The sequence below is a fragment of the Dipodomys merriami genome, unplaced genomic scaffold (genome assembly GCF_024711535.1).
Source record: "Dipodomys merriami isolate MVZ:Mamm:240054 unplaced genomic scaffold, mDipMer1.0.p SCAF_22, whole genome shotgun sequence".
In the NCBI taxonomy this organism is placed as follows: domain Eukaryota; kingdom Metazoa; phylum Chordata; class Mammalia; order Rodentia; family Heteromyidae; genus Dipodomys; species Dipodomys merriami.
In genome coordinates, this window is record NW_027203604.1 from 20002344 (window position 1) to 20015564 (window position 13221).

General features: G+C 57.0%; 1 protein-coding gene across 2 annotated transcripts; it reads left to right on the forward strand.

The window, feature by feature from the left end:
- Positions 1-3563: 3563 nt before the first annotated feature.
- Orai2 (ORAI calcium release-activated calcium modulator 2) lies at positions 3564-12267 on the forward strand. 2 transcript variants are annotated; one of them, XM_070033625.1, is made up of 3 exons: positions 3564-3673; positions 8279-8516; positions 11738-12267. In XM_070033625.1, the coding sequence occupies exons 2-3, from the start codon at positions 8292-8294 to the stop codon at positions 12263-12265; spliced, it is 753 nt and encodes a 250-aa protein (XP_069889726.1). In that variant the 5' UTR covers positions 3564-3673; positions 8279-8291; the 3' UTR covers positions 12266-12267. The 2 variants fall into 2 exon arrangements, with proteins under 2 accessions (XP_069889726.1, XP_069889727.1); XM_070033626.1 differs by lacking the exon at positions 3564-3673 and adding an exon at positions 4629-4723.
- Positions 12268-13221: the final 954 nt, after the last annotated feature.

Sequence of the window (13221 nt, forward strand, 5' to 3'; positions counted from 1 at the left end):
GTGGTGGTGAGGTTGTGCAGTGTTGCTCCCACCCGAGACAACTCTGGTAGGGAAGACGCTGGACCAATACCACCAGGCCCACGCTGTAAGGCTGGGGCCAGCAGACCCAGCCCTGTATTTCCTGAGGAGCAGTGTGTGTACGCACGTGAGCACTGTCAGCTCTGTGTGCACATGGGTCACTCCATCAGCTCTGTGTGTGCACATGCTGGCAGAGCAGTGTGTGCAGCCCTCCCTCCATCCCCCCTCGAAGGAGTCTTCACATCTTCCTGATCCCAGGCCTTTGCATCCTGTTGATGTGAACCCTCCCACAGCCCTGGTGAAGTGGCTGGTCCCCATGTTGCCTACAGCTCCCCCACTCCCAGGGCCTCCGTTTCTTTGTCCCTCCCTGTTGTCCCAAGCCACTGTCCACAGGGGCCTTACTCCCTCATTCTATGTCATCCTCAGTCCTCACAGCCCCCGGGGATCCTGGCCACACCAGGAGCTCCAGAGCCCAGGACATGGCAGCTGCTCAGTAACGGCCCACAAAGGGTTTGAACAAATCCCAGGGGCAGAAGTCTTTTGCACCTGCAGGACTGCTGCATGGCTGTGAGGGGAAGAGACATCTGCAGCCAGGTGCACAGGCAGGAGGCCCGGCTGGGTACAGTGGCACCTGCCCATGGGCCCAGATGCTCAGGAAGGTCATGAATTCGAAACCAGCCAAGGCTGCATAACTGTAAAATTCAGCCTCAAAACAACCCAGATTCCTAGATGATATTCCAGAAATTCCCTTCATTACAGCTCAAATATAAACGAGGTATTTGTGCTGATACTAGGGCTTGAACTTGGGGCCTGGGCACGGTCCCTGAGCTCTTTTGCTCAAGGCTAGTGCTCTACCACTTTGAGCACAGCACTGCTTGCTGTTTTCTGGTGGCTAATTGAAGAGTCTCACAGACTTTCCTGCCTAGGCTCATTTTGAACTGTGATTCTCAGATCTCAGCCCCCTGAGTAGCTAGGATTACAGGCGTGAGCCACCAGTGCCCACCCAAAATATTTTTTGTTGTTTCCAACTTTTTTTTAGTAGTGAGAATTGAACCCGGGGCATTGGCTTGCTTGGCAGATGCTCTGTCTTTTGAGCCCCACCACTAGCCCTTTAGCTTTTCAGTTTATTGGGGTCTTTTATGTTTGCTAGCCTTGAGCTACCATCATCCTCCTATATAATATCTTTGAATAGCTGGGATTACAGGCATCCTGTACCATAGCCAGCCTTGAGCATTACCTTTTCTTTTTCTTTTAGTGCCTGTCCTTGGGCTTTAACTCAGGGTCTGGGCACTGTTCTTGAGCTTTTTTGCTCAAAGCTAGTGCTCTACTACTTGAGTTACATACAGCTCCACTTCTGGCTTTTTGGTGGTTAATTGACGCCAAGAGTCTCAGGAACTTTCCTGACTGAGCTGGCTTTGAACTGCATTTCAGATCTCAGCCTCCTGAGTAGCTAGGATTACAAGTATAAGCCTGGTAATTGGTGCCAGGCAATAATTATCTATTAGAAGCTGAGTTGTTAAGTTAGAGGAATGCTGGATCAAGTTCCCAGGGCTTAGAGGAGGAAGGGCTGCTTGGAAACTGCTTAATTCATCCAGGAATGAGGAATCTGTTCCTTCTCCTCCCCTTTGGAAGTTAATTTGTTTACTCTTTGGCATACTTGACAAAAGTGAGCTGCAATTACCATATATTTGCATGCATTTCCATAAAGAGAACGCTTAGACTTGAGCAAGTACCAAGAGGCAGCTGCCAGCTTTCTTATTCCATCAGATGTAGTAAATGTTTATTGGGCACTGACCAAATTCAAAGCCCAGAGACTCCCAGGTGACTTTTTTTTTTTTTTTGGTCTGGTCGTGGGGCCTGAACTCTGAGCCTGGGCGCTGTCCCTCAGCTCTTCAGCTCAAGGCTAGCACTCTACCACTTGAGCCACAGCGCCACTTCCGGCTTTTTTCTTTTTGCTTATGTGGTGCTGAGGAATCGAACCCAGGGCCTCAGGCATGCTAGGCAAGCGCTCTACCACCTTCCCAGCCCTCCCAGGTGACTTTTAAGGCACAGAGTTTGGTGGTGAGCAAGACATAGGTCTCATCTTACAAGGAGCACCATCTCTGACCTGAACAGGACCAGATCAGAGCAGTAGTGGGCACTGGGCCAGCCTCTGGGAAGGGATCTTTCACATTCTGGTGGAGAATAGATGGGGACCAATGAGGACCTGGCAGTGCTGCAACCAGAGGCAAGGGTGGTGGGCGACAGGGGAGATTGAGCCTGTGCCCCTCTGTGTGGATGAAGACAGAGGGGCAGGTGCGTGAGGGTGAGGACCTGCCATGCTGCCCCACCCTGCTGCCACTTCTCCATGGCCAGGAAGAGACACAGGCTTGGGCATCATGGAAACAGTGAAGTAGATGAGACCAGCCCGGGAGGAGGGCTGAGAGGAGGGGACCCACAGACTGCTGGGAAGTGCCCCTGTCTCCAGGAAAGGCTTAGTGGGAGGTGGGGGGGAGCAGCCATGTGTGGGCACCAGAACTGATAGAGGGGTCCTCAGTGACTGGGGCTGAAATATCCCATGGGGTTAGTTAACACCATGTTGGTGGATTGGGGTGGGGGGGACTGAGGTCCAGGAAAGGAAACGGGTAGGAAAGTAGTGGCATGCGTGGGTTTAATCCCCGGAATCTTAGTTGAAATGGAAGCAGTCTGTCTGTGTGTAGAGGTAGGGCCTTTGGGAAAGGTCTAGATTGAATTCTGGTGGTTTCAGAAGGAGGGATGGGGGGGGGGGGCTGGGAAGGTGGCTCAGTGGTAGAGCGCTTGCCTTGCATGCATGAGGCCCTGGGTTCGATTCCTCAGCACCACATAGCAAAAAGAAAAAAGCCGGAAGTGGCGCTGTGGCTCAAGTGGTAGAGCGCTAGCCTTGAGCTGAAGAGATGAGGGACAGCGCCCAGGCCCAGAGTTCAGACCCCACGACCAGACCCAAAAAAAAAAAAAAAGGAGGGATGGAATGACAGGGCACACATGCATGTGCCAAGGTCTGACAGATCCTGGGGGCCTTCTCTACAGTCTGGGCCTCCACCTCCAGAACTGAGCAAAAATAAACTCTTGCCTCCATACAGCAGCCTCAGGTGTGTTGCTACAGCCACGGAATGGTGACTAATACGGGGATGGTGGATTCAAAGGTTTTACAGAGAAGCGGCTGTGGGTAATGGATGATGGGCTAGGCCATGGGGCTGTGGGTAATGGATGATGGGCTAGGCCATAGGAGGGAATGGCGGAGGGGACTGACACATGGGCCACACCAGCGTGAGGCTGGGCTCAATGGTAAACGCTGGCATTGAGAGGAAGGCCAGGAGCCTGACCCAAAGAACCAAGGTGCGTGCTGACTGGCACTTGAAGGTGGCTGGCCCTCAGATAGCAGCCTCTAAGAACAGCTTTCTTCAAAGGAGAGAAGGAGAGGAAGCCACCCACCAAGGCCAGCAGCTCCCAGTGCAGCCCAGCACGCTGAGAACAGGTCAACTGCATTTGACCTCAGCCTCTGTCAGCCAGCTGTCCACTTCCTCCCGCGAGGGACAAACAAGACAGAAACAAACCTGTTTTCTGTGTTTGGTTAGGAAAAGCTCTGAAAGGCACTGGTGACTGCAGCTGCCATTTTGCATCTGTCCAGGCATGCCAGGTAATTGGTCTGAGAGTGGAGGCTTTGCTGACTGGCACAGGAAGACAGTCCAGCTTCCCTGGTAGACTGGGCGGGGGAGGGGGTGTAAAAGCCGCGATGCTGAGCCCGTGCTCCTGCTTACAAAGCAGCTCTTCCTGTTTTCAAGTGCATTTACAAGAGCGTGGGGTTGGACAGCCGCAGCCAGATTGTTTTGAGGGCCCCGTGCCCATCGCAGCCATGGGCGGGGGCCCAGCCTGCCCCTTAGCTGGTCTGTGCTGTGAAGCGCCCGGCCCTGGGCTCCCAAGCGCGGCTCCAGGGTGACCAGATTCCGCCGTCTGTCGGGCCCGGCCTGGACCGTATGGCACCAGGGGAATTTTTCACTGGTTTGGGTAAATGTGTCACGGGCCGTGCTGCCGCCGCCACAGATGGAAAAATCCTATGTAGGACGCGCGGCGGCCTCCGGGCCGGGGGCGAGGCCTTCCCAGGGCCGCCGGGGCCGCCCCTCACCCCGGCCCCCCGGCCCCCCACACCGGCCCCGGGCCTGTCACGCCCCCCACCTCGGCGCCCGGGGCCCCTCATGCCCCGGCGTCCCCCCACCCCACCCCGCAGTTACCCATGCACTTCCGGGAGCTCCGCGCCCCGAGTGTCTCGGTCGTAAACCCGCCAAGCGCGCAGCCTGGGGTGCCGGGCGGGGTCTTGGGCCTAGGGGTGACCACGGGGTGACGGGGTGACCCCGAGTGGCCGTGCCGGGCATCTGCCGCCTCGCCATCCTGGTGCCCCCCCCCGCGTGCAGGTCCCCCCCACTCTGGCCCAGCGGACTCGGGCCCCGACCCCCATTCTGGGTCAGCCGGTGCAGGGTTCCCGCGGTCACGTGGCCACGCGCTCACCCCCCCCCCCTTGTGGGCAGGCGGGTCACGTGGCCGCCCTGTCGCTAGGCAGCGGCTGCGGCGGGGCGGGCCGGGCGGCTCGGGGACCCTCGGGGCCGGCGGCGGGCGCGAGGAGCGGCTCTGGGCGCCCCGGCCCGGGGGCACCGGGCTGGGCGGAGCCGGGCGCGCAGGCCGGGCAGCTCAGGTGAGTGCTGGCGTGGGGCGCGCACATCCCGCACCGGCCCCCTGGGGCGGAGGGGGGTGGGGAGGGCCGTGGGGTCTCCGCCCCGCCGGAGTGCACGGGACTGGACCCCGGGACCCCGGGGCGGGGGGGCCGGGGAGGGAACGGAGAGAGCCCCAGACGTGTGCCCGCGGCGCCGAGCGTGGCCAGGTGGCCCCAATCTGGCGGGATCGGGAACGGGGTGCGGTACCAGGGGATCCCGGGGCGCCAGCCGGATCCGGGTCGAGCAGCTGCGGGGCGTCGGGGGAGCCGGGACGGGAGGAGCTGTGCGGGTCCTCCCTCCCCCGCCCCCCGCAGGCCCCCTCCTCCGTCTTCCCCTCCTCCCCTCCCCTCGGCGTGGCTCTGCGCCCTTGTTTAGGGAAGTCGAGTCAGGCAGACGCCCCTCCCCCCTCGGACCTGCTTCTGAGGCGGGACCCCGCTGCCTTCGCCTACGGTTCTCGTCAAACCCCAGCGCCCCAAGGCCGGGCCCGGGCTGCATCCCCGGCGCCCAGGCCGCGGGGCTCATCTCACCCTCACCCCAGCGAGCCCAGGGTGGTGGTTGGGGCCTCTGCCTTCCCTGGGGCACAGGGCGGGCTGAGAGTGGAAAGGAGGGATTTGAACCAGGGTCTCTGCTGGTCCCTCTGGAAAACCCACCCCTGGCCGACCGTGGGGCTGCCTTCCCGCCCGGCCCCGCCCGTTCCGGGACATCTCCCGGCCCATTTTCTAGCAACAATGTGGAGGCCACCCTCAGAATCTTTCAGACTGGAGAACAGCCCGAGCTCACGATGGCCTCTGGACCCCCCTTTTCACACCCACATATGCCCTCCCCTGGAGACTACTTGGCCCCCTCCTGGCTCCCCAGTCCTCTCAGTACACAAGCCGCGTCATGGGATGACGTCTCTGTGAGGGAGGTCCTCCTTGCCACGGCTGCTGCCTCCCCACCAGCATCAGCACCCCCAAACCCAGCTTCCAGCCCTCCCTCCCCCTCTCCTCCTACTGTGCAGTCATCCTCTTGTCTTGCCCCTCCACTGACAAGTGGCTTCCTCTCACAAGGAGTCTGCTCTGGTACATCTGAAGCCTAAAACCCAAGTGTAGCAAGCATTCATAGGGTGCAGCAAGTCTCCTTGGGGTGCACTGGGCATCCATGGCATATGCTGCACATTCCTAGATTGCCCTGAGAGTTCATGAGGTGCACTGAGCGTCCATGGGAAATACTGAGCATCTGTGGGGTACAGTCAGTCATGAAGCAAGTGCTACCTTCCATTCATTCTTTTTTCCTTTTTTAAAAATTATTTATTTAGTCGGTCCTGGGCTTGAACTCTGGGCCTGGGCGCTGTCCCTCAGCTCTTCAGCTCAAGGCGAGCGCTCTACCACTTGAGCCACAGAGCTACTTCCAGGTTTTTCTGCTCATATGGTGCTGAGGAATGGAACCCAAGGCTTCATACATGCAAGGCAGTCGCTCTACCACTGAGCCAGCTTCCCAGCCACCTTCCATTCAGTCTTATTCCCTGAATATTGTCTCCATCAGATCAGGCCCAGCTGTTCTGGATTGGAGAAAGTGGAACAGGAAGTTTTTTTGTTTTTTTTTTTCTGTCAGTAGTAGGGCTTGAACTCTGGGCCTGGGCGCTGTCCCTCAGCTCTTCAGCTCAAGGCAAGCACTCTACCGCTTGAGCCACAGCACCACTTGTGGTTTTCTAGTGGTTTATTGGAGATAAGAGTCTCACGGACTTTCCTGCCTGGGCTGGCTTTGAACCGTGATCCTCAGATCTCAGTCTCCTGAGTAGCTAGAGTACAGGCGCGAGCCACCAGCACCCAGCTAGGAAATTTCCAAATAAAGACATTTTCAATTATTTGAGGCCACACAAGAGATTGGTTAGTAAACATTTTCCCAACCCTCCCCTCCCCCCTAGGGAGGACATGGGTGAAAATGTACTCAGACACAGGCTGTGGGTGAGCTGTGACCCAGGCATCCAAACTTCTGGGTGGACCATAAAGGCATCCCCCAGAGGGGAGGGGTGGGGTGGGGGAGAGGAGAAAGGGAGACTGGGAGTTTGTTGACTGCTGGTGGGGAGGAAGGAGAGCCTCCCCGCTTCTCCTACCTTCCCCTTGTGCCCCTCCCCTGGATTGGCCCAGAGGATTCAGTGTGGGCACTCCCTCTGCCACCCTGGTAGATACCCAGGGCCATGCTCCAGGAGTCCCAGGGCCTGGCTAGAAGCTGACTCCAAGGTGGATTCCAGCCAGCCCATGCTTTGCCTGTGGCTGTTCCGGCCAGCTGGGGACACCAGAGTCACCAATCCCCTATTCCAAAGAGTGGAGATTTGGCTTAAATTCACCCACCTGAGCATATGAGCCCTAGTGAGAGTCCCTCCATGTGACTGCCATGCCCACTGCTAGGATGACGCCTGGAAGCCTCGTCTCTGCTTCTCAGTATACACTCAGCCATTTTTCAAGGTTCAGTTTTCAGTTTCAGAAAGGTTTGCTTTGCAGTCTGGATGTGGCTTTGCTTGAGTTATGTAAGCCAAGAATGTGTTTCTGGGATGAACTGCACTGATTCAAATGCATTGAGGTTGCACTCAAAAAGCAAGTGTCTGCTGGGCAAGACCCGTCCAGTCAGAACATGGCCACTGAAAGCCAGACTGCAGCTGGGTGGCCATGGTCACGCCTGTAATCCTAGCTGCTTAGGCTGAGAGCTGGAGGATCACAGCAAAGCCAACCTGGCCAGGTAAAGTCAGTGTAATTCATCTCCAACTAACCAGCAAAATACTGAACTGGGGCCATGGCACAAGTGGTAGGTAAGATGCCAACTGTGAGCAGAAAGGCTGAGAGCCCAAGGCCCTGGGAGCAAACCCTGGTACCAGCACTAAAAAAAGGAGGGAGAGGGGAAACTTTCGGGGTCATATGTTCAAGAGTCCTGTTGATGAAGAACCCCGTTCTGAAGATGAGAGGTCCTGACATCAGCAGGGCAGTTGTCAGGATCAGAGTCTCACAGTGGAGTCAGAGCCTGGCTCTTTAACTTCGGTTCTGTGAGCACACGCATGCATGTGTGCTGGTGCCAGGGCTTGAGCTCTCACGGCTTTCTTGCTTACTTACTGGTGCTTTATCTCTTGAGCCATGCCTCCAGTCCTGAGATGACTCTTGGTAAACTTCTTTGTCCAGTCTGGCTTTGAGCCTCCATCATCCAGCTCTCTACCTTCCAAACCACTGGAAGTGTGGCTGAGCCCTGACTGGTCTGGGTAGTTGTGTGTGAGAGTTCTGGAAATTGAGACCAGAGCCCATGCTGTCTTTTAGACACCCTGTGTAGGATCTGTTTAGCAGGTCCTAGGAAAGGTCAGATAGACTTGGAAGCTGGGCATTGGAGGGCACACCTGTAATCCCAGCACTTGGGAGGCTGAAGGAGGAGGATCATGAGTTTGAGGTCAACTTGGGTTGCATGGTGAGACCCTGTCTCAATACAGAGGCCAAAAAACAAGGGAGGGGGCTGGATTTTGCCTTTTCCCCAGGCACTGCCTAGGATGCCTGAGGCTCTCTCTTCCCCCCCAGCCTAATTCCCACCATGAGTGCTGAGCTCAATGTGCCGGTGGACCCATCCACCCCCGCGTGCACGGAGCCAGGCCACAAGGGCATGGACTACCGGGACTGGGTGCGCCGCAGCTACCTGGAGCTGGTCACCTCCAACCACCACTCAGTGCAGGCGCTGTCCTGGAGGAAGCTGTACCTGAGCAGGGCCAAGCTGAAGGCCTCCAGCCGCACCTCCGCCCTCCTCTCCGGCTTCGCCATGGTGAGTGCAGGCGCTGGGCCCCAAACCTCCCCCCCAAACAGAACTGGGGTGGAGGGTGCCCAGGCCCAGAAGCTTTAGCCCATATTCTTGTGTTTGCATAAATCATTTGTCTGGCAAGGGAGGGAATGGGGTCATTAAAACAGCTTCCGCTGGGCACTGGTGGCTCATGGCTGTAATCCCAGCTACTCAGGAGGCTGAGTGCTGAGGATCACAATTCAAAGTCTGCAGGAAAGTCCCAAAAGCCAGAAGTGGAGCTGTGGCTCAAGTGATAGAACACTACTAGCCTTGAGCAAAAGAAGCTCAGGGACAGTGCCCGGGCCCTGAGTTCAAGCCCCTGGACTGCCCCCCTCCCCCCAAAAAAAGTTTGTCCAGGGAAAGGCACCCATACTGGCCCCATGTGGAGGACCAGCGGCCCAAGGGGCTTGGGCCGGAGCTCCAGGGTGACTGGGTCCACCCAGCGTGCAGCCCAGGCCCCCACTGAACCCCAAGCAGGTATGGCCTGGCTCCCTGCTGCCTCTGCCCTCTGAGTCATCTGGGGACCAGCGGTGGCTACCTCTCCAAGGCCACATCTGCTGCTGGCTCCAAAGTCCAGGACCCATGTCCCTGGGGACGTGGTCCCAGCGGGTGTGTCAGGGCTCAGCGGCATCTGTGTGCTCAACGTCCTGGCAGGCTGCAAGTGGCTTACTTCTTGTTGTGAAAATAATTGTTTCTCCAGCCCCAGCCTCAGATGGGAAATTGGCAGTGCAACTTAAATGAAAAGTGGATTGGGTGACCCGTGGGTCACACAGCAGGTGCCCGCTGAGTCAGCAGGGTGGCCACGGGGTCAGACACCAGCACCGGGCAGAGGTCCCTAACAGTGCACGCGCAGTTTTCTTTCTGTGCTCTTCATCACAGTAGAAAAGAAAATATTTTCCCAGCATAGTGGGATACACCTATAGTCCCAGAAGCAGAGAGGCCGAGGGAGAAGGATCACAAGTTTGAGGCCAGCCTGGGCTACATAACAAGATCCTCTCCGGAAAAAAAAAAAAAAAAAATGAGAGCACAGTATTTTCTTTTTCTTTCTTCAGTTATGTGGCTTGAACTCACGGCCTGGACACTGTCCCTGAGCTCTTTTGCTCAAGGCTAACACCCAACCACTTAAGCCACAACTCCACTTCCAGTTTTCTGGTGGTTAACTGGAGATATGAGTCTCACAGGGACTTTTCTGCTTGGGCTGACTTTGAGCCTTGTTCCTCAGATCTCAGCCTCCTTAGTAGATGACAGGTATGAGATTTGGTCTTCATAGCTTTTGCCAAGGCTGGTCTCAGACCTCTACCTCCTAAGAGCTGGGATTACAAGCATGTCCCACAACACCTGGCCCAAAACTGCTTTCTGTAGGCTCTATGTCCTGCCCTATAATCATGTTTCCACTCTGTGAGTCCTGCAGCTCACAGCATTTGTTCTGAGGAACATCTCCCTCAGCCTGTCCCATGTGGTCTCTTGTCTGTTTTTAAATATTTTTTACACAGCCTTGTGTCCGCTGAGGCGCTGCCCAGCTCAGGTCCCCTGGGACTGCTGCGCTTCCGTCCCCCACCACTGCAGGCCTTGGGCCAGAGGAGGAGGTTGCCACAGGAAGTTGTAAAATGATCGGTCATGTAGATTGTGGAGAAAAGGCTCAGAGGCTGGAGATGCCCATGGGCAGAGACTGAGCCTCCCCAGACCTCCTTCTGCCCGCCATCCCTCTCCCTGCGCCCTTGGCACCTGGGAGAGGCCATGGTGAGAGCTGGGTCCTCGCTGGACCTGGTTCTAAGCCCATCGCTAAAGTGGTCACGTGTGGGGCAGGGAGCCCTCAGGGTTGGGCGTGGTCTGCTGTGGGCAAGTGTGTGGGGCCGGTTGCAAAGTCACCTTAGTGAGTGGAGTGAGCTGGCCCAGGAAGGGCTGCAGAAGTAATACGGAACTTCCTGTTTCCTGTGGCCCCTTTTCCCCCTTCATCAAAAATAAATTTTACAAAACACTGGGGGGGGGGGGGGGCGGTGGTGGAACTCAGCAGTAGAGTACTTGCCTAACATGCACGAGGCCCTGGGTTCTATTCCCAATGCTGCTACAATAAACCAATAAAAATGAAAATTACTTATTTCTTCAAAGTTTAGTAATAGATACAGTTAAAAGATGGGCTGAGGATGGTGGCACGTCTGTCATCTTGGACCTGGGCCTTAAAAGATCTCCCAGCCTTTGGTCTGGCTGAGACACAGACCTGCTGTCTGTGTGTCACAGTGTAATTTCAGGTATGGGGGCCAGCGGAAGCCTTTGCTTTAACATCACACAAGGCAGCCCAGGCTGGCCTCAAACTCGGGATCCTTGTTTAGCTAGTGTTGCACACCGGTAATCCCAGCAGTCAGGAGGCTGAGGCAGCAGGGTTACATGCTTGAAGCCAGCCTGGATAACACAGACCCTGTCTCAAAACAAAAGGTGAAGCCAGGCACCAGTGGCTCACACCTATAATCCCATTACTCAAAGAAGGGTGAGATCCAGAGGTTCAAAAAGCCAACCAGCCAGAAAAGCCCTTGAGACTCCATCTGTAAAACTAAGAAAGACTGAGCTGGAGGTGTGACCCAACTGGTAGAGCAGCAGCCATCACCAAACCACAGTTTAGCCTGACTCTGATACCATCCCTGATGCCTTGCACTGAAGTCCTGCCGCTGGAGAGGCATGGCCTCTGCCCAGCTGTGCTGGAGACTCTGCATCTGGGAAGGCAGCTTCCTCTCCCAGCACCCAACCCCTGTGCTTTACTCTGTATTGTCCAGGCTGAGGGCCTGGGCGCTGTCCCTCAGCTCTTCAGCACAAGGCGAGTCCTCTACCACTTGAGCCACAGAGCCACTTCCGGTTTTCTGGTGGTTTATTGGAGATAAGAGTCTCACAGACTTTCCTTCTTGGGGTGGCTTTGAACCATGATCCTCAGATCTCAGCCTCCTGAGTAGCTAAGATTACAGGCATGAGCCACCAATGCCTGGCTGTTTTCTGCTGTTTTTTTTGGACAGGATTTTTACCATGTACCCAGGCTAATCTTGAATATCCAATTCTCTACTTCAGTCTCTTGAGTGCTGGTGTATGCCACCACACCCCACCCAAAGTGTGAAATGCCTTAGCAGTGAGGAGGGAGTTGGCCTTCAGGCTAAGTGTGGGTGAGTCCCTGGCAGGGGAGCCCACAGTTGCCTGCAGCCCTGCCTTCCTCCGGCCCGCAGGTTGCCATGGTGGAGGTGCAGCTGGAGACGCAGTACCAGTACCCACAGCCGCTGCTCGTGGCCTTCAGCGCCTGCACCACGGTGCTGGTAGCTGTGCATCTGTTCGCACTCCTCATCAGCACGTGCATCCTGCCCAATGTGGAGGCTGTGAGCAACATCCACAACCTCAACTCCATCAGCGAGTCGCCACACGAGCGCATGCACCCCTACATTGAGCTGGCCTGGGGCTTCTCCACTGTGCTGGGCATCCTGCTCTTCCTGGCTGAAGTTGTGTTGCTCTGCTGGATCAAATTCCTGCCAGTGGATGCACGGCGCTCACCAGGCTCTGGTAGCCATGCCGGCTGGCAGGCCGCCCTGGTGTCCACCATCATCATGGTGCCAGTGGGGCTCATCTTCGTGGTCTTCACCATCCACTTCTACCGCTCGCTGGTGCGCCACAAGACCGAACGCCACAACCGTGAGATCGAGGAGCTGCACAAGCTCAAGGTGCAGCTGGACGGGCAGGAGCGCAGCCTGCAGGTGGTGTGAGCCGGGGCTAGCTGGCTCAGGAGCCCAGTCAAGCTAAACAGCCTTCCTGTTGCTAAGTGGCCAGCATCATCACCAATGGCTGCTAAGCAGCCTAGGTTTGGTTGCTAGGCAGTCAGTATGCACACCTCCAGATAGCTCCAGACCAAAGTTCACCATCTCAGAGCCCAGCCTGGGTTGGCTCTCAGCACCCAGCTGCCAGGTCACCAGGAGGCTGCCTCTGAGTGCTTGGCAGGCTTCCTGGGGCCTGTGGGGCCTGTCCCAGAGATAGAGCCTGCAGGCCACAGGATGGGGAGCCAAGTGGTTTCCAGGCCACCCCCTGCAGCAGGGTGCTTTCCAGGCTGGCCAGGGCGTTGGAGGGGATGCCAGGACCTGCAGGGGCCCCGCTGGGTGGGAGCCTGGCCCTGGCCAGTCAATGTCCACTCAAGGAGGCTCACTGGCGCCCTGCAGGGCATCCATCCACCTCTGAGCCCACAACCACCCTCCTGGGCCAAATCCGAAGCAAGCCTGGGTCATCCTGTGTGAGCACAGCTAGGTACAACACCTGGTCCACAGGCAGAAGCTCCACTGCAAGGCATCAGAGGCCCAGGGAAGATGCAGGCAGCAGAAGCCACCTGACACCAGCCGTGGTTCTCCCAGCCTTCCCTTTGCCCAAGCATGGGGCAGATGACTCCGTGGGGACAGGGGGGACCTGGGATAGGGGACCAATCATGTAGCAGCCCCAGCCTGTACACAGGGCAGGCTGGCCTGGAGATGCCAACTACCGGCCAGAAATCCCATCTCTGGGGGTGTAACCTCATTTTGCAGCGTTCTGATGAGGGAGCCATGCACATGGGCCAGCGCCTGGACTTGCCCTAGTTTCCTGAGTGGCCCTTTTGGTGCAAAGCGGCTCCTAGGCAGCATGGATGGCGCCGCAGCCTCGCAGTCTGCATTTCACACTTCAAGTGTGGTGCGGGAAG

Bases quoted from the DNA above. Each gene is read 5' to 3' on its own strand.
- Orai2 (XM_070033625.1), top strand. From the start codon at position 8,292: ATGAGTGCTGAGCTCAATGTGCCGGTGGACCCATCCACCCCCGCGTGC. The intron at 8,517-11,737 runs GTGAGTGCAGGC...TCCGGCCCGCAG, and splicing joins TCCTCTCCGGCTTCGCCATG to GTTGCCATGGTGGAGGTGCA.